Source organism: Phodopus roborovskii, unplaced genomic scaffold, assembly GCF_943737965.1.
Source record: "Phodopus roborovskii unplaced genomic scaffold, PHOROB, whole genome shotgun sequence".
In the NCBI taxonomy this organism is placed as follows: Eukaryota; Metazoa; Chordata; class Mammalia; order Rodentia; family Cricetidae; genus Phodopus; species Phodopus roborovskii.
The window spans coordinates 4,918,921-4,946,401 of record NW_026126461.1 but is presented as its reverse complement, the minus strand read 5'-3'; the positions used below and the strand labels follow the sequence as shown (position 1 = coordinate 4,946,401).

At 44.4% G+C, this 27,481-nt stretch overlaps 1 protein-coding gene across 2 annotated transcripts; it reads left to right on the top strand.

Moving 5' to 3' along the window:
• Window positions 1-715: 715 nt before the first annotated feature.
• On the top strand, window positions 716-26,012 carry Ilkap (ILK associated serine/threonine phosphatase). Of its 2 annotated transcripts, XM_051190792.1 has the most exons (12): window positions 716-874; window positions 9,553-9,618; window positions 10,086-10,142; window positions 12,081-12,200; window positions 13,431-13,557; window positions 16,060-16,166; window positions 16,719-16,812; window positions 18,053-18,140; window positions 19,245-19,366; window positions 24,372-24,491; window positions 25,458-25,539; window positions 25,765-26,012. In XM_051190792.1, the coding sequence occupies exons 1-12, from the start codon at window positions 820-822 to the stop codon at window positions 25,903-25,905; spliced, it is 1,179 nt and encodes a 392-aa protein (XP_051046749.1). In that variant the 5' UTR covers window positions 716-819; the 3' UTR covers window positions 25,906-26,012. The 2 variants fall into 2 exon arrangements, with proteins under 2 accessions (XP_051046749.1, XP_051046750.1); XM_051190793.1 differs by lacking the exons at window positions 716-874; window positions 9,553-9,618 and adding an exon at window positions 9,719-9,765.
• The last annotated feature ends 1,469 nt before the right edge of the window (window positions 26,013-27,481 follow it).

The following is a 27,481-nucleotide window of genomic DNA, read 5'->3' as shown; positions in this document are numbered from 1 at the left end:
CTCTGCCTGACAGGAGGGCAGATCCACCTATTACAGCCGGAACACCCGGGACAGGTTTGCAGAGGAGCAATGCTGCACTGAGGGAATCCACACAACACGGAAAACACAGGCAAGGCACTGTTGGAAAGGACTGGAAGGAGCTGGGTGTGTAGTCAATTGATTTGAGGATATGTTAAAGGAAGTGAGGTCTATTGTAGGTTGTATGTCAGGAAGAGGCAGTAATTCTATGACTGGATTTTTTTTTTTTTTTCTGAGAAAATACACAGAGGACAAACGTGATTGGTAAGCAGCAGCAGTTTTTGGTTGCTGAGATGAGGGATGCTGGCCTATACTGGTGTCTTCTGTGGTCTCTATCCCAAAGGAACTGCGGAGACTCATCCCACTCTCCCGGTGGATCAGAACCCGCTTTCCCTGCTCAATCGCTCTGGGAACAACGGAGAGGTGCGGACCTGCCTCCCTTCGTCCTGCAGCTTCCAGGGCTCCGCTCCTGACGCCCCGACCGCAACACACGAGACCTGGAGAGCGCAAGGATGACTGCCACAGTCGTGTGGGACCGAATGCCGGTGCGGACGTCAGGCCCGGCTCCACTGCTCTGTTTTTCCCGGGAAACGCCATACTGACATGTCATGGGATCCGGCGCTCGGGCCAGAAGCGCTTGCGCGCTTGCGCAGCCCAACCCCGCCCCCGCGCGTAGCACTCTGGGGCGGCGGCTGCGCGGCGCGCGATTGGCAGGGCCTCGCGCGGTGACTGACGGCGCCGCCGCCGCCGCCGCCCAGGGTAGCGCGGGGCCTCCGCTCCACCGCTCCGCCGCCCACCGCCATGGACCTGTTCGGGGACCTGCCGGAGCCCGAGCGCGCGCCGCGCCCGCCTGCCGGTAAGCGGCGCGGGGAGGAGGGCGTCGCCGGGCTGCGCGGCCTCCGCCATCTTCGCGCCACTGCCGCCTCAGCCTCGGCCTGTGCCTCCCTCCCGGGGCCGCAGCGACCGCGCGGTTCAGGTCCCGGCTTCGCGTGGCCCACGCACGAAGCCCCGCACCGACAGGCCGGGACTCCCTGGGTTTAATGTGGCCACAGCAAAACTCCAGCCGGGTGCTGCGGCCCCGGGCCTAAGTGCGTGCTGGAGACCCCGGGAACTTGGAGACCAAGTTTCGACTCCCGTTCCCTCGGTGCGGGACTTGCGCTGTCAGTGCAGGGCGGTGTGGCCGGCCAGCCCGGGACGCGTTTGCAGCCCCCGTTTTGGGAAGGTCTTTGGCAGGGACTAGGGAGGTGGAGGGGACCCAACCTTTGCCTTCAGAGCGTTCATTTCGGATCGCGAGGGAAGAGGTGGTAAACCGTGGGAAACGCTTAGCGCCCGGTGGAACGGTACGAAGACTGGGGAAGGAGGCGGCTTTTAGTGAGGGCTTCTCCAGATGCAGGGCAGGAAGGTTTGCAGAGATTCCAGACAAGGAAACAGTGTTCAAAGGGGGAAGGGCTCAGGTCTCTGGCTTGCCGGAGCGTGGCCGGCTAGCGTGGAGGCGTGCTGGTGTTAGGAGTGCTGAGAACGTATTGTTCGGTCCTCTTCAGCAGGGCTAGTGCTTCCGCTTCTCACCTGTGCGCCTCCAGACTTTATTGAGCTGCTTTGTAGAGTCGTCATCTTGCCGCTGCTCCTGATAATGGTACCGATGCTTGCACCCACCAACCACTCTGGTAACAGGAGGTTCTAAGTAACTAGGCCCTGAGTCTGTGAATTTGACTCAGCCATTCTTTTTGAAGATAATCACCGGTAGCGTTTTGAGTAAAGCTGGCTTTATACGGGTAGTCTGGCATCCGTCCCTGGAGTACAACCGGTATCTGAATATGCTTTGGGCAGAGTTTGGGTTACCAGGTGTGCCTGGAAATCTGTCATCATTATAGTCCTTGTTGCTTTTTATCCAAAATTACTTTGGGTCTTCTCCGAGGTCTAGGCTCTCTTGACATGACATAAAACCTTACAACTCCTTATGAAAACTTGGGATTTAGTAGATGGGGTACATAGGGCCCATCCTGCCTCCCCTTGTCCCTTTGCCTTTCCAAGCTCAGCTTTCAGCCCAGGCTGACCAGCTTGCACAGAGGCGGTGGGGTATTTAAGATCCTTTGCCCCTAGGAGTGCATTTGGAAAGTGCTTTCTGTTTGCCAGGAGGATGCTGAAACTGTTACAGTGTATTCTTCAAGTTTTAAAACAAAGAAGACAGGCTTTTAGCATTTTTGGAGGACAGGAATTGAAGGCAAGATACTGAAGAAATTGACAGAATTGAGATTCAAGTTACTGTAGCAAGCAGTTAAAACAGACTAGATTAGCCTAGCCCCGGGGTAACGCATCTGTAACCCCCTGGCCAGTCTGAACCACATAATGAGACATTGTTTCAAAAAACAGCAACAGTATCCAGAAAATAGCTACAAAACACCCTAACAAGAGAAGATTTTGTTTTAATGTGTACAAGTGTTTTGTCTGCATGTATATTTGCACCACCTGTGTGTCTGGTACCTGCAGAGGCCCAGGAGGGAGTAGGAACCCCTGGAATAGAGTTACAGACAGTTGTGAACTGCCATTTCTGTGTTAGGAATTGAACCCAGGTCCTCTGAAAGACCAGCCAGTGCTCTTAACTACTGGGCCATCATCTCTTGCTCCAAGATGATAATTTAAATTCTCATTAATATGATTTAATTCGTGTATCATACTGTTTACCAATCTAGCTGGTGGTGGGACCTGGGAAAATGGAGCCAATAAATGAGGCAGACTAAAGTCTCATGTAATAACCTTTTATTCAGGGAGCATCAGACATTTATACTTTGAGGGTTTAGAAGAACCACATAGATAAAAGAGTACAATCACAAGGACAAGCTGTACTTGGCAAAAACTGTGTTTTCTGCAGAGGCATGTAAACATTTAATTGAGTAGTAGCAACAAGTGATGATAAATAATATGAAGTAAAATCATCCCTATCCACTACACCTGGCAGGAACACGAAAACACATTCCAAGAAGAAACTGAGGTCACAAGACTCATGTCTTGTTTTCCTGGAGTTTTCTCACAAGTGCTCAGAATTCTCATAGGACTCCTGTTCTGAGACCATGTTCTGACATCATACTTTGCTTCAGTAAATCATGTGGGTTGCTAAGTAGTCAGAAGGTGAGACTAAGTTGCATACTGACCCTCATACAGGATGGATCAGTGTAACAAATTTCCAAAATAGTGGGATCAATAAAAAAAAAAAAAATCTAGCCATTTGAGGTACTGTGTGGAAAGTGAAACATGACTGTGTCTCCGTATCCACCTTTTGCCTTCAAGAAGTATTGGCTTGAGTGTGTAATAGGTGATGCCTCCTGCAGATATTGTATAGATTAAGAAGTACCAATGCATTTAGTGGAACACATGGCCCAGGTTGGAGCACATAGTCAGGGGCTTTGTAGATTATTGGCTAGCAACCAACATCCATGAGATGTGCACTGTAACAGCAATTTTAAACCAGCAGCAATTATTTTGTAAAAGGGCTGAATGTATGAAGGAAGATGATGTCATCCTCAGTATAACACACATATTTTGTTGAATTCTTTTGATTTTTTTTGGATATACATAATATATGTTTTCAGATATTGCACTAAATTAGCATGTTTTACTCCAGGACTTAAAAGTGTTGATAGTTAATTATATTAATTAAAAAAAATCAATCTAACGGGGATTTTACTTATTTCTATCAGTAATGAAACTCTTCTCTTAGGTCCATAAAATGCTTACATGGATTGTTTACTTATGTAGAGTCCTCACTTATTTGGTTGTTGACACTAGTGTGTTCAAAACTGCTGGTCAGAACAGAGCTAGAGCACACAGGTAGAGCACTTGCCGAGCATGTGTGAGACCCTGGGTTCAGAGCTGGTACCAAAAAGTAAAAACACCTGTTTGTCAGTCAGCCTGGGGCTATTGCTAGAACACATATTTAGCATGAGAAGTCATAAGTTCAATCCCCAGCACTTCAAATAAACTAATGTTTAAGGACAGGTTAACATAAAAGTATGTGTTTTAGGGACTGACGTGAAGACATGTGTCAATAATCTCAACAATGGGGAGATAGAGACAGGCAGACATGTCGTTCAGCTGCTATCAACCTAGTCACATGGGTAAGCTCCAGATTCAGTAAGAAACGTATCCCAAAAAAAAAAAAAAAAAAAAAAAAAAAAGATAGTGCTGGGTGGTGGTGCATGCCTTTGATCCCAACACTTGGGAGGCAGAGGCAGGCAGATCTTTATGAGTTTGGGACCATCCTGATCTACAGAGCAAATTCTAAGATTGGCAGGGCAGTACAGAGAAACATAATAACAACAATAATAGTAACAGCAACAGAGAAACATAATAACAGCAATTGAAGAAGAGCCTGGACATCAATTTCTAGCCTTCACATACCTGCATGCACACATGTGCACACTGTTAGTATTCAGGCATCTGTGCTGGCCTGTCCTTGAGGTTCTGACAGGATTCGCCCTCAGCTGCAGCTACTAAGAGCACCACCTGTGCCTATTCTGTAGGTTCCCTTTTAAAAGGGCCCTGCCCACCTCCCATCCTCCTCTCTTCTCTCTCCCCCACTTTCCTTCCTCCTCTCTCGTGCTGCTCCTGTCTCCAGAGGCTGGTTCCCCCCCCCCTTTCCTTTCCCCTTTTTATTATTTCTTTCCTGCTTGAACCTTGTCTCATGGTGCTGCTTTTCTTAAATTATAACACATACACCCACACAGACATGTACATGGGTATTTATTTGAAAAGTATTGGAAATACAAACATAAAATAAAAGTTGGAAATAAAATCAGAAGAAGACAAACTACTTCTACACAAAAACAGTGTATAGTGGGAAAAATGCAGGTCATAGAAAGTTGGTGAGAAAATAATATATTATAAAGGATTACTGTATTAATATCTAGTGATTGAAAAATTCATAGGATTAATAAAAAGACGACCCCTTTGTACATGCCTTTAATCCTAGCTCTTGGAAGGCAGAGACAGCCAAACCTCTGAGTTCAAGGCCAGGCTGGTCTAGGTCTACATAGCAAGTTGCAGGACAGTCTGGGTACATACAAAAAAAAAAAAAAAAAAAAAAAAAAAGACATAGTGCCTGGATATATATAATGGGTATAGATAATGGAGGTGGGGTGGGGTGAGTGGTATTAGCTGTGATTGGAAAAGTGTTCAGTTCATTCTCTATTAGCTTTGTAGATCAAAGTTGCAAGTTGTCCAGTGGAAGCTGACAACTGTAATAACTCGCATACTTTGGATTTCTATTTATTCAAAACAGTGCAAGATTTTGGCTAATGAAAAGTTCCATAGTATAGAGTTTATGATCAGCATCTCTTCCTGGCCTTTTGTCTAAGCTCAACAGTGGTGTTTATAACCTATTTTAAAGGATCCAAATATATCTGTTTGACCATATTTATGATATAAAAGGTGTCCAAAGAGATCATCAGGAGCCTGTGATTATGCTGTAGGAGAACTGTAAAAGTATCAATTTGTCTTTGTAAAGTCCAAGGCAGGTGCCCAGCAAGAGCCCACACTGGGGAATCAGTCATTCTTCATTGGCCTTGGAGTCTCAGCTTCCTCTTAATTGAGTAGTGACAATATTTATAGAATTATTATAGTAATCAATGATTTAAAATATTTAGAGCCGTTAATATACTGCCTTACGAGCAGTAAATTTTGTTTGTTTTTCAAGACAGGGTTTTTCTGTAGCTTTGTAGACCAGGCTGGCCTTGAACTCACTGAGATCCTCCTGCCTCCAACACCCGAGTGCCTCCACCTCCCGAGTGTTGGGATTAAAGGCTGGTACCACCACTTGCAGTACATATTTTTGTTGTACAACTAATCCTTAGTTTTGGGGAATAAAATGTGAGGCAGTATCACTGTTTAATTGAAGTACCTCAGATGGTATTCTAGAGTGAGAAAGAACAACAAGCATACTGTTCTTTGGTGATGGTGCTGTTTGAACAATCTCAGTGTTATGGCTGAAGAGGGGAACTAGGCTGGCATGAAGCAGGAAATCTCTTAAGTAATTCCTGTAAGAACTGAAAATACACGTGTTACTTATGCAAAGACAGCTTTCTCTATTGGACAGTAGTAGTGGAAAGATGAAAAGGGTTGGTTGTCAGGTTGGCCTCTTTGCTGTAATATACATGCCCCTCTCCTTAAGAGGCTTGGCCTGCTGGTGTCCTAGCCTACTAAATGAAGTGTAATTGTCCTACATTGTCTCATTTTTTTTTAATTGTGTGTATTGATGTTTTGCCTGTCTGTGTCTGTGTGCACTATACTTATCTGATATTCCCATCTGTCAGAGGACAGTGTTGGATCCCCTGGAACTGGAGTTATAAATTGTGAGTCTCCTTGTGCTCTAACTGCAGAGCCATCACACCACCTCCCAAACCCAATACAGTTTTGAGTGTCAGGGGAATGGGCATTCTGATTCAGACCTTTGAAAGTGAGTTGATATAATAATAGCGGTTTTGTAGAGGAATTAATGCATAGAGTAAGTACTCTTTAGTGTTCTACTTCTTAGGATAGAGTTAGCTCTTTGTGTCTGTGGGTTCCTTCCATACTTGTCAATTCAACATACCACAAATTGTAACAGATTTTAAAATTGTATTGAACATGACTGGTTTCTAGTTATACTTGCTTAAGTAATGCAGTCTAAGGGCCATTTTTGAAGTATTTCCTGTGTATTGGGCACAGATATTCTAGAGGCAGTATAAGGAATACAGGATGATGTTGGTGGGTTGTTTGGGTATGGTGACATTTATGTAAGATAGTGACCATCCCTGGATTTGGGTATTGGAGTGGGCCAGAAATGGTCTTTCACTAATACCAAAGGGCAGCTTTGCCTCCTGTTTCCATAGATTTTGTGTCTCTTGAGAAAAATGAAGTCATTTGTGATTCCTCAGTTTGTTAGGGGGAATCCTGACAGGATATATCTTCTCATTTGTAATATAGGAATAAAGCAAAGAGACTTTGTTAGCTTTAGGGGTTTTGCATATTTTAAGGTACTTCTGACCTAAATATCCCCCAAGACATTCCCTCCCTTGGAATTGATAAATTCAACTTTTTGTTTTAAAAGAGCAGAATTGGGCTAGGGAGATGGTTCAGTGGGTAAAGTGCTTGCCATGCAAATATGAAGATGAGTTCAGATTCCCCACTACCTATGTAAATGCAGGATGGGCATGGTGACCCACCTGAAATCCCAACACTGGGGAGGCAAAGATGGATTTCTGAAGCAAAGTGGCTAGCTAGATGAATTGAATGAGAAGCTATAGATCCAAAGTCCCTGTAGAGAAAGGTCAAAGAAGACAGCCAGCATCCACCTCTGGCCTCCATATATACACATGGCACTTGAGCATACACACATACCCACATGTAGACACACATGTGCACCACAAAGGGTAAAAAGGATTGACATCCATATGTTTTAGGGTTTCTATTGCTGTGAAATAGTACCATGACCATGGCAACTCTTATAAAGAACATTTAATTGGGGTGGCTTACATTTTTTTGTTAGGGTTAGTTGTGGTGCAGCATGTTGGCTTGCAAGGAGACATGGTGCTGGAGAAGTAGCCGAGTGCCCTATATCTCAGCTTGCAGGCAACAGACATGGTCTGTCTCACTGGGCATGGCTTGAGCATATATGAAACCTCAACGTCCACCTCCACAGTGATAGACTTCCTCCAACAAGACCACACATAGTCCAATAAGGCCATACCTTTGGGGCCAACAAGTGACACTCCCTTTGGGGACCATTTTATTTCAAACCATACCATCTCACTTTATATGGAGGCCAAATTATGATATCAGTGAACCTCTTGAGGAATATATGTTTATTTAAGTGAACTGACTTACATGAGGATATTTTTTGCATGTGGTCTAAGAAACAAGCAGCAGAACAAAGGTCCGAGTATTAGGTCTGTAGGTGCTAGGAATTGAACTCAGGTCCTCTGAAAGGGCACTGTAGGAATAAGCACACCGTATAGTGGTCATCTATACCCAACCATACATTCTAAGAACCCATGTAGGTACTAACCTTGCCTGGTATTGTGATAAAGTTGAATTTTTAAATTAAACATGGGAAGAGGTGGACAGTAACCAGTAACTAATAAAATAGTCGTAAAATATCATAAGAAGTGTTTGTTTTGGGGGCTGGAGAAATTGGCTTAATGGCTAAGAGCACTTCTTGCTCTTGCAGAGGACACAGGTTCTATTCCCAGCACCTATGTGGTAGCTTGCAACCATGTGCAGCTCCAGTTCTAGAGGATCCAATGCCCTTGTTTGGCTTCTGGGTACCAGGCATACATATGGTATACATACATACAGGCAAAACACTTGTACACATAAAATTAAATAAATATAAATTTTTAAAAACTGTGTGTTTGGGGACATTCTTAAGTAAAATAAAAGTTGCTTGAACATAGCGGTGTGCTATGGCTGTCAGACTGATAACCAAAATTGCCAGTGATCACTAATGGCTTCTGAGTGATTAAGTGATAGGTAGCATGGAGAGCAAGGACTCCCTGGATGAAGGGATACTCAGTGGGCTGAGAGTAACACAAGGTTTCATTATGCTAACTTAGCGTAGTGTGCAGTTCAAAACAAGCATTATTTAGGAAGTTCCCCATTTAATACAGTTGGACTGCCGTTGATAATGACTAACCGAAGCTCCAAAGTGGAGGTAAGGGGTCTGCTTACCCCACTCCATCAGGATGTTTTTCTCCAGATTCTAGTGTGTTAGCTCATATGTTTAATGGTTTAGGTAGACTTTTGGAAGATGCTTAGAAGCTGGGGAGTTAGGAGTAGTAGTTACATTTTATGTTTTTAAAAAATGGTAATGGGACATAAGACATTTAGAATTTAAATCTTCAGATTCTTAGGTTGAAAACAAAACAAAACAGAAACATTCCTTGGCTTCTTTTCTGAGGCCTGTCCATCTTCAGCTATCTGAAATTCCTGTTTTCTCCATTGATTCACATTGCTGTTAACACCAAGTTATGGTAGGTTCTCTTCCATTGCAAAAGTCACCAAAATAGCATTCAGTAGTACCCATGAGCCTTTCCTTGAGGTACAATGCTCATCTTTTTTCTTTGAATGATTCTCTTTTAAGGGACGGTTTTAGAAGAAGAAGAAGGGGAAAAAAAAAAAAAAAACCCATCATGTGTAGTTTAGTGGTAGAGCACACAGTTAACATGAACATGCATTCTATCCTGAGTACTGGGATTCAGGCCAGGGTATATAGTAAGACCCTGTCTCCCCCTCCTTCTCATCTCCCCCCACCCCCCAAAAAAAAAACCAAATAATTTTAAAATTTGGCACTTGCTAGGGTATCTTGTTGTTTTTATGGATTATTGGAAGTAGGGGCCTTTCCGTAGTAAATGGCTGTCCAGAGTGATTTCTAAAAATATGTCTGTTTAATAGAAAAGGGAAAATCTGACTTGTAGCACCTAACCCAGAGCAGTGAGGGCACGGTGTTCCCTGTAGACATCTGTCCTGGTGACTGTCTGCTCTCTAAACAAGTTTCTGTTTTAGGGAAAGAAGCCCCGGAAGGAGCCGTGCTCTTTGAGGACTTGCCCCCGGCCAGCAGTGCTGATTCAGGTACAGTCTTCAGGCTTTCCCAGGTGTGTGTCAACGTCTACTCATCCTGGGATTGTAGTTGTCTCAATCTTTCTCCCTTTCCCCCATTTCTAACACACAGATGTTTTAGGTGTTGGCTGTCTTTAAGTTTTGAACCCATGGCCTCAGGTAAGGCAGAAAGACCTGCAGTAGCTTATCCTGAGAAGTGCTACGCAAACACAACAAGCAGTTTTCTCTGGTTTAATTCAGTACTTTACTAGTTGAAGTAAAATTCAGCTCTTTTAAGACAGAATTTCTATTTCCTTTGAAATCATAGGACTTTAAAATAGGTTCCGGATATTATTCCCTGCAGAATGAGTTACCCTGGATTGACACAAGTTTTGAGTTTGTTTCAATTACCTGTTGCATAGGTGTCCTGGTGGGATGGATTCTGAAACTGAAGCCTGGTTGTTCATTTTGGCCTCACTCTGGGTTCTTCTGTGTTTCAGGATCTGGGGGACCTTTACTCTTTGATGATCTCCCACCTGCTGGCAGTGGCGATCCAGGTAGGCAAACAGATCCCAAGGTATGAATAGAGGTAACCTTCCTTTGCTACTTTGTAAACTGTATCCAAGGGATTTTGAGTGACAATGAAAAATAATACAGATAGGTTCTATTAAAATGGAATAGGCAGCCTCGGGTGGAGGCAGAGATTAGAGACCTCAGCACTACATCACCATTTTGTTTCTTTAACTTTGCTAGGCTGACTTTTAAGAATTAAGATCCAGGCATAGAGATGCCTGCCTGTAATCTCAGCATTCAGGAGGCTAGAGCAGAAGGAACTTGAGTTCCAGACTAGCATGGGCTACATAGTGAGCCCATGTCTCAAAATAATAATAACAATAATAATAATAATAATAACCACAACAATAATGTAAAAGGTTAGAAATTTACTCTTGACTGATATTAACCTTTAAAATTTTTTTCCATCTGCTATTGATTTGCCTCATGTTTCCCACAGATACAGATATATGAGTGTTCTGTTCTTTTTGTGTTCTCTTAGGGAAGAGTAATGGTATGCTGCTATGTTATAGACAGGGACTAGTTATTCCATCTAGTTGACTGCCTCTTGCTTGGAGTTGTTCTTGCTAGGGAGAGGCTGCAGGTGGTCCTATTTTTTTATGGTTAAAAGTTCCATTTGTTGCCAAGTAGAAAGAATACTTGATACTTTTCCAAATGGGCTTTTGTTTCACAGGTTTATTCCTGTAAAATCAGTAGGCTCACATAGCAAAAGCATTTAATCATTTTCTATAAGAATCTCAAAGTTTTCAGGGCTGTGGACTCAAACCAAAGAATTACAACACAATCATCAGTCAGCCTTGAGAATTTCCCTAATGAACTCAGTACTCTTAATTATGAGAGTTAATATGCAAAACAAGTGTTTTTTTAGATTTAATTTTAAAATGATTCAAGAATAACTAATTTCTTAGCTATTCGTGGGGCAGAAATAGTAGCGATTAGAAGAGTGATTAGAGATATGTAGAGATATGTTGAGTTACATATATAAATTAGTGCCCAATATTTTGGATTTTTTTTGGAAGACTGCTTTCTCTTCTCAAGTGGGCAGAAACCATTTGTGGGAGTTGACCATGTACTAGCCTGTAAGGTAAGTCCTAGTGGAGAGTCTTTCCTATACAGACTGTTTCCTGTGGTGCCAGGGAATTCATCTGGAGGTCAGTAGAAGCAGTGTAAATTAGAATTCTGTATCCACAGAAAGGAAATGGTACTCAATGATATTGATGGAGACCCTTGTAAACACCCATGACATTTTCTCTAAATTGTTCTTTTATTCAGGGTGTCATGTATTTTGTAAAACCATTGTGGAAATACGCCCTTTTGCAAGTAGTTGAATCTTGAATCTTAGCATAGATTTGGCAAAGAATGGGTTAATAAGTGGTTGCAGAGAACACTTACAGACATTTGATATAGCAGGCACCACAAGAGATGGTTTATGTATCTTGTCCCTATCAACATTCACACAGTTCCTGGAGATGGTATACTCTCGCCATGTTATGAATGAAGAAACTATGGCTAGAAGATTAGAAACTGATGTTAGACCTGTGCATTCCAAACACATGAGCTCTGCTGGGGCTGTTAGGTGTGACTTGAGTATAGAGGTAGGGACAGCTCCAGCAGCATTCTGTGCCCATCAGGTGAAGCCTGCTTTTTAACCTCGCTTTGAGCCTTTTAGGAACACATGAGTTTGCTTACAGCTTTTAAGTTTGTGTACGAAGTTCTGCTCCTGAGAAATCTGTGGGACATAGACTCCAGGTCTCCATTTTGCCTGGATGTTGCCCTACCTTCCTGACCAGGAGTCCTGACCCTAGGCACTGTGTGTGCTGGTCCTTGCCTTGGTGTCTCTAGGGCTTGACTGGATGGATCCTGCTCTGCTGGTGACTCTGCAATCTGTAGCTGTTTCTGTCTGGCTTCTACTTCATTTCTAGGCTCTCTTGCCACATCAGTTTCCCAGGTGGTGAAGCATGAAGAGAAAGGAACGAAGAGGAAAACTCTGGAGGAAGAGAAGAATGGCGGTGAAGAGCTTGTGGAAAAGAAAGTTTGTAAAGGTTTTCAGACAGTTTGAAAACAAATGTATTAGATTTCGTATCTTAAACATCCCAGAGCAAAACCAGGCCCAGCTTCCTAACTGCACTGCTTCTCTGAGTTTAAGAAGTGGGCTACACCCACCCCATCCCTCACACACCACTTGCAAATGCTTTCTAAACCTGCCTTTGCTTTTCTTGTACTTGCCTGACCTGACAGGAAACCAACCACATTGTTCCTCAGAGTTGAGAAGGACCTAGGCTTTTTTCTCCTGTAGCCTTCTTCAGAAATGTCTGACTGACTTTTGGCCATCCGTTTTTCCTGACTACCCATTTTTGTTTTAAAATGCTTGATTAGCTTTGTCTGAGAGAAATGGTTTTAACTGTTGACTGAAACAGTTGTAGATTTTCACTTCCTGTATTGACTGAGAGAAATGGCTGTAGACTTTGGCTTCCTGTACTGACCGAGAGAAACAGTTGTACTCTTTCACTTCGGTACTGTCCTAGAGGCATGTCTGTACCCTTTTACTTCTGTACTGTCCTAGAGACATGTCTGTACCCTTTCACTTCTGCACTGAGTGAGAGAAATGGCTGTGTCTTTCACTTCCTTCTGTCATTGGCCACAGATCGCCCAGTGAGAGAGAGCTGTAGCAGTAGTGTGGCAGCCCTGCTGGAACATGGTCAAAGGCATCTATCTCTTCTAGAAGTTCTCCGGGTATCAGCAGAGAACTTGAAACCAGCCAGAGTCTAAATTTGACACCATTTTGTACTATAGCAGACTCCTGCGCCTTCATTTCCTCAGTTGGAATAAAAGTGACTGTTGCCACTATTGACAGCCTGAAGCATGGGAATGTATATCTTTTCAGGGTCTCCAGAAGAGTATTTGATAACTCCACTGATCTGAATTTCTTAGAAATGGGAGTCTTCTATCCTCACTAAATTGTTACCAGATTAAATCTACACTTTCCCTGGTCCTTAGTCCATGTCCGCATGAGGCAGCACTTCTTTGACACCTTAGGTGGCGCTCTTCTGTGCTGACCACTGACTCACTTGTCTGCCACAGCTCCAGGCTTTCTGGCAGAACCCTGATTGTGCTACAGACTTAGAACTAGGGAGATGCTTTGAGGGATACTGCTTATTTGTACCACTGATATTGCTGAGTAAGGCCACCATAGTACCTCTTATTTGCTCTGGGACTAGGGCTTCTAGAGGGTAAGGCACAGTTTTGTATTGGCTTTTTGTTGTTTTCCTCAGCCTCTTCGGTGATCTTTGGTCTGAAAGGCTATGTAGCAGAGCGGAAGGGCGAGAGGGAGGAGATGCAGGATGCCCATGTCATCCTGAATGACATCACTGAGGAGTGTAGGCCTCCATCATCTCTCATGTGAGTATTTACATTCCAACAAGCCTGATTCGTGTTTCTCCTCTGTTCTGCTAAGCTTTGGACTGTTTGAGGGTGGTTCTCCAAGAAAGACTGATGCCATGAGTGGCCTACTTTTTTGCATTAGTGGTTCTTGGGTGGGAGAACTTTCTTTGAGATATTTGTTAATATCTGAGGATATTTTGTGGTCACAGTTGGAACAGGCATTTGCTATTGGTATTTGGTTGGTAGAAACCATTGCTAAGCGTAGGACTGCCCCTCAACAAAGATTTGCCCAGGCTGTACTTTCAGCAGGGCTGCATTGAGTGCTTAGTGGGATGTGGTCCCTGCTGAGGACTCCATGCTGTTGTACTCTCACAGTGACTGATCAGCTCTGGCAGAGTGCTCTTACTCTGTGTCCTGAAGAGTGGATGGATTGATTGGAAGTCGCTGAGTAAAGTCTGCAGGGCGTGTGGGTGTGGTGGTACTTGGTTGTCATCCTATCCCCAAATCCTAGCACCCAGTGGATGTTGAGTTCCTGGCAAGCCTAGACCTATAGACTGAGGCTCTGCCTCCAAGATAACAATGAAACAAAATGGTGTTGGGAGAGGCTGTACAGATAGGTAACAAGGGCCCAGAAAGACCAAAAAACCCACAATGGCCTAGAAGAGAGAAAGCAATGTTTTTAGCAGCTGCACACATGAAACTGAAACCTCTGATCAGTTCTCAGACCCAGAAGAAAACAAGCAGACATCAGCACGTTGCATGACTGTTAATATTCTGTTATATACGTAGTATCATGTTTGAATAATTACATAATTATACATTTCATCTATAATTTCTATAATTGAAAATTACATAATGTGCATACTAGTTGATCATTAACATACATTATGCTAGCAGCTGTAGTCCAGCTCATCGTTATGGCAGAGACTGTTGCTTCAGAGCCAGAGATAGGAACATAGTGGTTTCAAAGCCAGGAAAGGGCCTTGGGGAATACTCCCTACATAATACCCAATTGCACAAAGATAGGTTGCAAATTGTACAGTGGATGAGGCTTGTTTTTTCATGGTACATAATGTCTTACATTGCATAGGAATTCAAAAGAGTTTGAAAGAAAAGCTTATCTTAAGACTAAATGTCATTTCTCATAAGCAGTTTTCTTACTGATATCATTTGTAAATTAATTTTTATTATTGTATTTGTTCATGACATGAGCAGAGGGTACATACATGTCAGTGGACAACTTTGTAGGGTTGGCTTTCTCCATCCACCGTTACATTGGTTTGAGGAATTGAACTCAGGTTGTCAGGCTTTCGAGGCAAGCTCTTTACCCAGTGAGCCATCTAGCTGGCCCTGAAGTAGGTTTTTATTTTTTGGAGACATGGTCATACTATATAACCTTGGTTGGCTCAATATGTAGACCAGGCAGGACTCCAGCTCACAGAGATCTGCCTGCCTCTGCCTCCCTAGTATTATGATTAAAGGCGTGCGCCGCCACACCTGGCTCCTATCTAGGTTTGTTTTTGTTTTTGTTTTTTGTGGCTTTTACCATATATGTGGGTTTTCTAATAAAAATTGGATAGGAAATAGGAATAAGACTATCACCATAAGCTTTGAAGTTAGGTATTAGTCAATATTTAACTAACAATTCTAGAACTCCTCTCTTGTTCTTATGGACATGATGAATAACTTTGTTTGTTAAACAAAGTCTGATTTAAGTGAGATAAAAGTTCTGAATTCTACTTTGACTGTCTGGAAAATCATAGAGCTTAGTTTTTAAACTTTTATTTATGTGTATAAGTATTTGCCTGCATGTGTGTATATGTACATATACATACCATGTACATATACCATATGCATGCCCAGTGTCCACAGAGGCCAGAAGAGGGCTTTGAATCCCCTGAAACTGGAGTTATGGATAGTTTGTGAACTACCACATGGTGTTGAGAATGGAACCTGGGTCCTCTGCAAGAACAACAAGTACTCTTAACTGCTGAGCCATCTCTCCAGCCTACAGCTTAGATTTTGAAGCAAATGTAGTTTTGTTTGTTTTATCTCTTGAGATAAGGTCTCACTCTGTAGGCCAGGCTGGTCTTAGAACTCAACATGTAGCCTAGGCTGGCTTCAAACTCACAGGTGTTTTCTTGCTCCAGCCTCCTGTGTTTTTTTTTTTTTTTTTTTTTTTTTTTGGGGGGGGGATTATAGGTGTGAACTACTATACTAGACTCAAATTTGAGTTTTTAATAATTAAGATGCGTGAAAGTTACTTAAGTATTTATCTCTTAAACATTGCTACTCCCTCACACCCCCCCCCCCATTACATGTCAGTGTGACTTGCTCTGTCTTTATGTTCATTGTTGTGGTGATGTCTACATGTAATCCCAGCACTCCAAGGCAGGGGCACAAGGGTCTGTAATTGGAGGCCAGACTGGGCCCTTGTCTCAGAATTAAACAAAACAAGCTTTAGTGAAGAAGTGTAATATTGCTATAAGGATGTAACTGATTTTTAATTAATTCTTCCAGTACTCGGGTTTCATACTTTGCTGTTTTTGATGGACATGGAGGAATTCGGGCCTCAAAATTTGCTGCACAGAATTTACACCAGAACTTAATCAGGAAATTTCCTAAAGGTAAGACTGAAAATTGAGTCTGTCAGGTAGCTTGTTGTGCTTCGGTGTAGTCAATGTTGGGCCTTGGGTATATAGCACAGTGGATAGTTCACCTGCACAGCACTCATGAGGCCCTAGACTCCATCCTCAGGATCACATATACTGGGTGTGATGATTCATGATGTAAGAGATCACAAATTAAATGTCATTCTCAGCTATGCAGTCCAACCAGCCTGAGCTACATGAGAATGTGCTCCTCCTTCACCCCCCCCCCCCAAATGTCATTGACTTTTCAAGGAGTGGACTTAAGGGTCAGAAGTAAGGGGCTGTGTGGATAAAGCGTAATATCTTGGTTTCTTGTCAAGTGTCTGGGATGTGTTTAGTGTCTTATCTGACTTCACACTGGGAAAATCAGTACAACCAAATTTGCATGGCACTCCTACAGTTGAGGAAACAGACATTATTAACAAGGACATGCTTTGAAATAAGTTCATATGTGAAAAACCAGCAGAACCACAGTGGGCATCAGTCTTCCCTCTTGAGAGGTTCCTCTGTTTGACCCTTCTCTACCAGGAGATGTAATCAGTGTGGAGAAAACTGTGAAGAGATGCCTGTTAGATACTTTTAAACACACAGACGAAGAGTTCCTGAAACAGGCCTCAAGCCAGTGAGTATAGCTCCATGCAGAATGCTAAGTGTGTTGTGTTTTCCTGACTGTCTTCCTAGTCTTGTGATGCTATTTAGCACAACGCTTCCTGTCTCAAAAGTACCCACTACCATGTATGCTCTTAAAATTGTTAGCTACAAAGGATGTGGGGCCAGTGAGGTGAGCCCGGATGCTTGCCACTAATTCTCATGACCTGAGTTCAATCTCGGAACCCACATGATAAAAGGAAATACTCTCCCAAAAGTTGACCTTGCCCTCCACACAGATGCACATGCACACCATTCATGCACATACAATAATAATTTTTTAAATTAAAAAAGAAACAGAAAAAGACAAAATGCTTTTTAATGCTGGGGCTGCAAAGGTAGTTCCATGGTTAAAAGCACTGGCTGCTCTTCCTGAGGGCCCAGGTTCAGTTTCCAACACCCATATGGTGACTCAAAATGATCTGTAACTTCAGTTCCGAGGGATCCAATGCCTTCTTCTGGTCTCTAGGAGCACCAAGTGTGTACTTATATACATCCAGGCAAGACACTTGTACATATAAAATAAAAATAAATATATTTTTCAAAAAAGATGTGTGTATCTCTGCATCATAATAATGAGAACTCTGACTCGGGATATGTTAGAAAGAATTGTTTGGCCTTGGTTTTCATTGTCAAGAGAGGGTTTCACTCTATATCCCTGACTATCCTGGAACTTAGAGTTCTGCCTGCCTCTGCCTCTAGAGCACTGAATTGAAGGTGTGAGTGGCCACTCCAAGCCCAAAATAAAGAGTTTTGTTTTATCTTGCCATTCTGGGCTTCAGATGCAGCATAGGGCAGCCCAGTTAGTTCAGCCCTTTGACTCAAGTGGCGTAGCATGTTGGGAGTATCAGAATGAATGCTCATATCTGAGCCAGAAAACAAGAGAAAAGGAAAAAGGGCCAGAGACCCCACAGTTCCCTTCAAGGACACACCTGCAATACCATTCCACATTCCCTTCGAAGGAACTTTCACAGGACCTATGACCTCTCATAAGGCTCCATGCCCTAAAGGTCACATAACTTCCTAGTAGTGTCACTTTTGGGACCCCAACTTTTGACACAGGGGCATTTGGGGACCCTACCCTTATTTAAACCATGAAGTAGTTTAGAGGATATAGTTTGTTTTAGTCTGGCAGACTTGCTGCTTGGCTTTAGAAGTTAGTTTCTGGGCATTCGCCAGTAGTAGTCACTGTGTTTCTGATGTGTTTCCCCCAGGAAGCCTGCCTGGAAAGACGGGTCCACTGCCACATGTGTCCTGGCTGTGGACAACATCCTGTATATCGCCAACCTTGGAGATAGTCGGGTATGTGGCTCTGAGCCACCTGCTTAGATGACAGCATGTCTTGAGAGAACCTCAACAAGTGTTGGTGGCTGGTTGGGCCTTATAGTGGGGTTGCTACAAGGAGTGTTCCAGTGTGTACCTGGGAAGGAATCAACAGCTAAGCTAGAGGCCAGTCTGTCCTCCCAGAAGACCCTGAGCTATCTGTTTTAACTTCTATCTCTCCCCCAGTGGTTTTCTTTATATGCATACCATTAAATGATACTGTGGTTTAGAATGAAGTCAGTACACAAGTAGCTTAGATCCTCATTTTTCTGACCTTAGTTGATATTGACTGAAGGTGTTAACACTGCCTTTCCAAAGCATTGTGACTACAGAGTAACTTGAACACTGTGAATAGGAAAATACAAGGCTGAGCCCATCTGCAGAGGCCAGGGGAAAAGTCCAGGATAGTGTAGAAAATGGCCTTGTTTAATGGTGTCCAGCCCTGGGGCCCTTTGGTTGTCATGACTACTCACACTTAAGCAGCCTCCACAACCCCCTCTCCTCCAATGCTTAGAGTTGGTCAGTCATCACTAGGAATGCAGCTTTGAATTTCAGGTGACAGCCTATCCTCATGGAGCTTATATTCTTGGGAGCCTTGTAGACTAGTTCTGGTATATGTGTTCAGAACAAATGACTCCAGCCAGAACAAGAGGGAAGGCATGCCCTCCTCAACTCTTCAGTCCCAGACTGAACCCTGGTTCTTTGTAGGATTTTAGGCATTTTACTCCCCTGGGCTTCAGTGCCCTCTCTGAAACAGACACAGTAACCATGGATATAGGAGCATGCATGGGAGCTATTTTTGCTCGCTCATTTCCTTACCCTTCATAGACTCAGACTTCTGACTCTGACCATTGATATTTGTCAGTTGCTTTCCTTGTCACTGATGCGACAGTGATCACATGAGTGATTGTCCATCAGCCAGCAGGGCTTGTGCCAGAGCTGACACTAAGAGAACATTTCTCATATGAATGTGTTTCAGCGAATTCCTATCTGCTGTAGGTTAGCAGATGCTGAGTGTGAAGTCATTGCTTCTTCCTAGATCTGCTCACTGAATTTCATGGCTTGTGATCTCTACCTTTCCAGGCAATCCTGTGTCGATACAATGAGGAAAGTCAAAAACATGCAGCCTTAAGCCTCAGCAAAGAGCACAACCCAACTCAGTATGAAGAGCGCATGAGGATACAGAAGGCCGGAGGGAATGTCAGGTATCCAGGGGAGTTATGGGAGCCAACATGAATGGCACACTGAAGTCAGCATTTTGAGGTCCACTGTCAGTTCTGGCAGTGCATATGGATAGCTTGAGGTGTTCTTTTGTGTTTAGGAGAGGCAGAGAGAGAGCAGAAAGACAAAACCTGTTTTACTATTTTCAGTGTGTCTGAGAACTTGCTAAGTACTATCCTTGTTTGTTTGGTTGCTCTTAGTTTTTAATACAGGGTCTCATGTAGCCCAGGCTGGCCTTGAACTCAGTCTGTAGACAAAGCTAGCCTAAATGGCTGATCTTCCTGTCTCCAACTCCTCACTACTGGAATTACTGGCCTGCCTTACCATGCCTGGCTTAAATACTGCCCTTTATTGCACTGAGTAAATTAGAGTTTCCACCAAAGAGAAACTCAAGTGGTTTGTAGGACAGATTCAGGGCTAGAAGTGGTAATACCTGTAGTCTCAGGTACTTGGGAGGCTGAGACAGGCGGAGTATTTGAGTTCAGACGTTCAAGGCCAACCTGGGCAATATGGTCACCACTGCTTCAAAACTCAGTGTTGTTGCTGACTTGGGACCCTGAAACACAGGGCCATATCTTGCCTGCTCTGTCCGCATCAGTTCAGTCACCACTATTTTTAGAGGCCGTGTAACTACTCTAGTTGATTACTGTAGCCTCGTCCCTGGAGCCTAAGCCTAAATGAGGACTTCAGTATTGCCTGTGGGGAATTTTGCCACAAGGGCATTGCTGTCTGAGTTTTACTATAAATGTTTCCTGGTTCTTTCCACAATTTGTCCTTTAATATTTTTTTTTTTAATTCTATTGGATATAAATGTTCAAAAATCTGGTTTTAGCTAAGCTTCTAGGATGTTTTGAAGTTGAAGGTCCTGTGGCTGAGAGCCTGTCTCTGTTGGGTTAACTTCCCAATCTCTACTTCATTCAGAACTGTGTTGAGGGGCCTCAGTGGATGGTCTTGGCAAGCTGTACCTTTGAGAAAAAAATGGGATGGGAGACTAGAGCCTGGCTGAGCCTTTGTCCCTAAGCGAGTCTGCTCCCCTGCCCAAAGCTAGGGCTGCTTCTCTCCTTCTTCCAGGGTTATTAAAATTTTCAAACATAGCAGGGTGGCACACGCCTTTGATCCCAGTGCTCGGAGACAGAGGCAGATGGATCTCTGTGAGTTCAAGGCCAGCTTGATATACAAAGCAAGTTCCAGGACAGTCTCCAAAGCTACACAGAGAAACCCTGTCTCAGAAAAAAAGCAAAATGAATGAATGAAAATTAAAAAAAAACTCAAACATACAGAAAAATATTTTAAAAGCAGTAAAGCAAATTTCATGATTTCCCTCTGGACTCCGGTTAGCTATTGCCATGTTGGTTTCTGTGAGTGTAAGGCTGTGATGTGTAGAAACTCTGACACCCTAGCATGTCATAACTGAGAATTTGATGTGTGTACTATGTATTTTGAGGGTGCACACCCTCCATCTCCTTTTGAGTCCTCTTTAATATGTCCTCTCCAGATTACATGTGAGTCCCCTCTTTTTTTTTTCAAACTTGAATTTCATATTAGGCTTTGAACTATATTAGTCTAGTCTAGTACTTATTGTGGTCACCCACATTCTGAATTACCCATTTCTTTGCTGTGTCTTTCTGAATATTTCCCTCAGGCTGGAAGTTAGCATTAAAGCTTTCTTTTGATTCAGGGTGTTGGAGCTGGAGAGGTTGTCCAAAGTTAACAGTAAGAGTGTGTACTGTTCTTACTGAGGACTTGCAGTTCCAGGGAATACAGGAATACAGCACCCTCTTCTGGCTTGCATGGACATGTGCATGCACATAAACACAAATTTCATGTTTAGATCCAGATTCCTTTTTTTCTTTTTTTTTTTTTTTTTGCAAAGATGTTTATTGTGGCCTGGCTTATAGCTTAGTGGTCACCCTGCTTCCATGAACAGCCCTGGGTTTGATTGATAGCACTGAAAATAAATTAATGGCCTGCCCTCTGTTGCAAAAGACTCCTGTACACAGCTTTCACGGGAGAGTGGCAGAATTTCTTCTGAAAAGTGGGGGAAATGTCTGAATCTGCTCGCAGTCTGAACAGCCATTCTGACTTGGGGTGGTGTAAAGGGTTCTGTCTTTTGTCTGCTTCCTGCTGTGTGTCCTGCCTGTTAGCAGCTGTGTGAATTGTGCTTTTCTTGGTGTGATAGGCTGTCCCAGGCATGGTTGCTGGAGGCTCCATTGGGGGCCTCCGCTGTCCTGTTGACATTTGTCCAGCTTTAAGAACCAGAGCCTGTGCTGGATGCTCATTTCAAGGTGTTTGTTCTTTCTGAGCTGGTTCAGGGACAGACTTAAACACTATACACAAAATTACAGGCTCGATAGCTATTCCTTAACCCAAATTTCTCAGTACATTTTCTCTTCTTTGCTTTAAAATTTGTAGTTCTTTCCTATTGAAAATCTGGTTTGTAAAAAAATGTGTGTGTGTGTATTCCAAATAGCTTCAAAATCATAGTCCCAGAGTTATCACTGTTTAGGAATTTACATATTCCTTGGCATTTTGCTGTACTTGAAATGTACTGTCACAGTGCTGGGTGCAGAACTGTGACACAGGTGCCCCAGGGACCCTGCCTGTCCTGTGCAGGTGAAGGGATTGCTGTCCTTGTGCTTCTGTTTCTTCCGTGGTTATTAAGACCATTAGTTTCGGTTTTCAGTTTCAAGGCTTCATTCCTCTATAAGTTGCATGAAAGATATCCTCCTCATTGCTGGTGGGAATGGAGAATGAGTGATGCAGCCACTGTAGGAGCTGCAGTTCCTCCAGGTTACATGGGATCACATAGGACTCTTCAAGGGATCACATGTCACATATTTATATTGTCAAAGTCACAGTTACAAAGTAGCAACTATATTATTTTGTGGGGGAGGGGCTCACCACAACATGAGAAACTATTAAAAGGTCTCTCAACTTAGGAAGGTTGAGAATCACTGCTACACCATGTTCAGTGCCACAAGAGGGCAGCGGTGTGGTGTCCATTGGCAGATGACTGGAGGATAAGCATGTATTTATAGAGAACAGTGTTACCAGCCTTCAGGAGGCATGAAGACCTCAGAGGAGCCACATGGATGAGTCTTAAGTACGGTGTGTGGCGTGAATGAGCCAATCACGAAGAACACATACTGTGTGTGACTCTCCCTGTTGAGGACCCAGAGTCCTAGCCTTGGGTTAGAATGAGTTTGCTTAACTGTAAACAAAGGTACAAAGCAACTTTGTACATGACCATTGCAAATGAAGGTAGTATACAGCAGGGTTTCCTCTGAGAGCAGGAAGAGAGATTAGTTTATTTTACAATGACAGATCTCACGAGACAGGGAGAGGCTTTCTGAAGACAGCGGTATTGCCGTCTATCGGCACCATGTACCTGGGCCTGGCCTACACTAGTCTCATGTCCTCAGGGACCAGAGCTTAAAGTCATGCTCATGTTTACACCCTGGCTTTGGGCATCTGCTCTCCAGGATGGAGCTCCTACCTCCAGCCTAGCTGTACACAGCAGTACAGACAGGCTTCACTGAGATGGCTTTCCCACATGCTAGAGAAATCAGCAGTCTCCTACTTTCTTCAGCAGCCACATGAGCCCCAAATCCACAACTAACAGGACTCTTAGCTTGGGAGAACTAGAGTACGGAGTTTCTGCACACAGCTATGGTCTGAGGTGCTCTAGGTGTGGGGCTGCTACCTAGGTGGGAGTTCCCAAGCTGAGCACCCACACCCTTCCTGTTCAGTATTGCTCCTGAACACTCACTTTGTTCCAGTTCTATCTAATACTATGTGTTCTAGAATGCTCTGCTTTTCCTAGGTGTTAGCAGAAGTCTTTAGGGATTAAAAACATTCAGAGTGGTTGAACTGAGTCACTGTGTGTGACTGGGACCCTGAGGGACCAAGGCTGGGCTGAATCCTATCTTCCAGGAAGAACTTCCTGTTTCAGCCTGTACAGCATCTCTTTTGTGACTTAGTAACTTTAGTGATACTGAACTACCACACTCCTTTAGCATTTACTACGTTTAAAATGAAGGTCTGGGGCTGGAGAGATGGCTCAGAGGTTCAAGAGCACTGGCTGCTCTTCCAGAGGTCCCGAGTTCAATTTCCAGCAGCTATATGGTGGCTCACAACCATCTGTAATGAGATCTGGTGCCCTCTTCTGGCATGCAGGCCTACATGCAGACAGACTATTGTATACATAATAAATAAACCTTAGAAAATAAAAATAAAAATGAAGGTCTGACCCAGAATCTTGGGGGCAGTGGGACTTCACGCTGGTTCTCTTGGGTCGTGGTGTCTGTCCTAGGTGCCTCTTCCTGTTTACAGGTCATCTCCTCTTTTTCCCTGCTCCTTGACAGAAAGTGTGTGTGAGAATATAGTGAGAATGTGAATGTGACACTGCTGATGTGAAGTGAGCACTTCAGCATTTAGGAGTCACAGCCTCAGCGGTTCTTTGAGCCTAGCTTAGTCAATTAGAATGCAACCCACTCTCTTTCCTGGCTACCTTAACACAGACTGCATGCTCAGTCATTTAAAGGGCTTGGCACCCACCCCATCTTATCAATAACTAACTAGGCATGGGAAATTGGGGTTGTGGTAGAGGTGTTGTAGTGAAATTCACTGTTGAGCCCACCAGGAGTTATGTTGGATGGTTGTCACCAGTGTACAGTGGTGTGTGTTCCCAGCCCTTGGGGAACAGGACCAGAATGACCAAGGTTGTGTCTGTGCCTCACCTGAAATAAAGAAATGTCAGGTCAGCCAAGCAGTGGTGGCATCCGCCTTTAATCCCGGCCCTTGAGGCAGAGGCAGACAGATATCTGAGAGGCCGGCCTGGTCTACAGAGTGAGTTCCGGGACTACACAGGAAACCCTGTCTTGAGAAACAAAAATGTTAGGCCCAGGTATGCCATGATCTCTCAGTTTCTGTTTTTAGGGACCTGTGACCTGTCACACTGAGTGTCTAACGTTATTCCCCTCATTTTAGAGATGGGCGTGTCTTGGGCGTGCTGGAGGTATCACGTTCCATTGGAGATGGGCAGTATAAGCGCTGTGGGGTCACATCTGTACCTGACATCAGACGCTGTCAGCTGACCCCCAATGACAGGTAAAAGCACATGACACCAAAGGGGTTGGTGTATATGCACAGGGGCTTGTTTCTCTTGCCAACTTGACTTCAATCTGTGTTCTGTCTTTGCTGGGGGAGTTGGGGTAGGTAGGCAATGTGCCTGGTCCCAGTAGTGCAGAGACAGACCTTGGTTTCTGGTTTCCATAGTGCTCAGGGAATAAATGAGATGGACACTTGGTTTAATCCAGGTGTTGTCCAGACCTATGGTCAACTCATTCAAGTGACAGCATGAAGCATCCAGTTCTGTGCTTGTAATGGTGTCTAGAGTCTTGATGGATGGAGGGAGAAGTGGGAAAAGTTCTGGAGACAAAATGAGCAGGGTCTTGGGTTTAGCTCATAAATGTAGAAAGTCACAGGGGCAGAGACTGAGAAAGACTTCCTATCCAGGTGTTGCCTATTGCATGTGGATCAAGACCAGGCACAGGCTTGTGAGGGCAGCACAGTTACCTAGCAAGGGTGGCTAAGGACCGGGCTGCAAAGCAGGGGCTCTCCTGGCCCTGGCAGGACAGCGAAGGCTGAGCCAAACCGGGCAGGAAGAAGAAGTGGTTCAGGGAAACCAGACTGAGCTGAGACAGGGTGGGTGCCACCCGACAGGGTCTCACTATGTTGACCAAGCTGTCCTGGAAATCCACCTGCCTCTGCCTACTGAGTGCTGGGATTAAAGGTGTGTACTGCCAAGCTCAGTTGGTTTTGGTCTTTCGAGACAAGGTCTTCTGTAGCCCACCTGTGCCCAGACTTTCTCTGTAACCAGAATGACCTTCTCTACCTCCAGAGGACCAAGGTTACATATGTGTGTGCCGCTATCCTTACCTTTTTTTTTTTGTTTTGTTTTGGGGCTACTGAGTATGTCAAGCCGCCAGCGACTCTTCCACTAAGTTGTCCCTCAGATTACCTCCTTTTCAGGGTCTTATGGCTGAAACCCCCTGTTTCTTTCTAATCCTGCAGGTTCATTTTGCTGGCCTGTGACGGGCTCTTCAAGGTCTTTACCCCAGAGGAAGCTGTGAACTTCATCTTGTCCTGCCTTGAGGTGAGACATCTTAGAGGGAGTGCCACTTGTGTCAACCGCGCTTTACTTCTCTAGCCCTGTGTCAGGGCAGCCCTTGAAGTCTTTAACATGAACCCTGTTGAGGGCTCACAGGTCACTGTCCCGCCGGTCTTTATTAGGGACAGACAGGCCCTTCCCTGGCTGTAGTGTCTGGGGAGAATGACAGAAGCGGACACCCTGGTCACCCAGATCCCATCCCTTTGGTAGGATGACAAGATCCAGACCCGAGAAGGGAAGCCTGCTGTGGATGCCCGCTATGAAGCTGCATGCAACAGGCTGGCTAACAAGGCAGTGCAGCGGGGCTCGGCAGACAACGTGACGGTGCTGGTGGTGAGGATAGGACACTGAGGGTCTGCACATGCGCTCTTGACTTGCAGGTTCATTGTATTTGTGCACGGTGTGTGTACTCCTGTGGGGCTTCTATGGTTGTAAATAAAGGTTTCTTTTTTCCTAGTCATTTGAGTTCCTTTAATTTGTTACCTATGTTTGCTTTAGAATGTGCTCTGGGTCTGTCCTGTCAGAACCATCCTGGGCATCCTGGACAGGTCCAAGATGGCTTGTTATGTAGTTCACATGCTCTCACCCTCATTATGACTGCTTTGGGGAAGTGGGAGCTTACAGTGGAATGATGGAGTGGCACTCAGGCCTTGTTCAGCCTTCTGTATAGAACACATGAGCATTTCCAGCAGGAAATGCTGCTGGGACAGGGCCCATAGATGAGATTACCACATGGAGTGCCAGCCCGTCCAGGCTTCCTAAACAACTGCATCTTGGCTTTCACCCATATGTCACCACCCCCACAGCATCAGACTCACTGCCAATCTCAGGACAGTTGAATACTTGGTTCTGCTGCCTGAGGTAGACATGGCAGGGAACCTCTGGGCAAGAGTATGATAGGGCCCTCTGGAGAACCCTTAACCTGCCTGCAAATACTTTCCATGTAGGAAGTCAGTGCTTGGGTCATTTAGTGATGAGCTCTTGCTGTTAGGGTTGCACAGCCGCCTTTCCAGACCTGTTTTTGTAACAATCACCGCCTTTCTCTTCCCCGGCCCAGCTATACAACCAATTGGCCAGTTAGGGAACATGCTGTGGATGTAGATGCTACAAGGACCTCAAAACATCTTGCATAAACCACAGATGACGTCTCAGGTCTGTCAGGGAAAAGCCATGAATAGAAATTAAATGCAGAGACATTTTTACATGCAAACACTCAGGAGGCCAGCCTGGGTTACGTGGGACACCCTGTCTCCAAAACCCACTGAGGGCTGAAGATATGTCTTAGTTGGTAAAAGCTATCCTAGCATGCATGGGACCCTGGTTTCTACCCCTGGCACCACATAAACCAGGTGTAGTGATGCATTCCTGTGACCCAGCACTTGAGAGGTAAGACACAGGATCTGATGCATGACATACTGTTTCCAAAAAACAAAACAAAAAACACAGCAGGGCCAGTGAATAGGATGGGGTGGAGCTGGAAACAGCTCATTTGGTGAAAATGATCCCCAGCATCCACATAAAAGGCCAAGCCTGGCCAGGTGGTGCTGGCACACGCCTTTAATCCCAGCACTCAGGAGGCAGAAGGCAGGCAGATCTCTGAGTTTGAGGCCAGCTTGGTCTACAAAGCGAGTTCCAGGACCGACAGCAGAGTTGGGAACAACAGGCAGGTCCTTGGGGCTTGTGTCTAAGGCCTGGTGAGATACTGTCTGAATAAAACAAGGTGCATGGCTCCTGAGGAACACCACTCTAGATTGACCTCTGGCCTCAACATTCACATGCTCACATGCCTGCACAACCTACTTACAAAAAGGAATAAAACCCTTTTAAAAATAACCGAATGTGGGCCCAGTAAGCTGACTCGGCTGGTAAAGGTGCTTCCCACCAAGGACCTAAGTTCAGTCTCCACAAAGTGGAAGGAGAGACCCTC

Excerpts from the sequence above, each read along its gene's own strand:
- Ilkap (XM_051190792.1), top strand. The coding sequence starts at position 820 with ATGGACCTGTTCGGGGACCTGCCGGAGCCCGAGCGCGCGCCGCGCCCG. Across the intron at positions 12,201-13,430 it reads GGAAAAGAAAGTTTGTAAAG|CCTCTTCGGTGATCTTTGGT; the intron begins GTTTTCAGACAG and ends TGTTTTCCTCAG. Across the intron at positions 18,141-19,244 it reads CCAACCTTGGAGATAGTCGG|GCAATCCTGTGTCGATACAA; the intron begins GTATGTGGCTCT and ends CTACCTTTCCAG.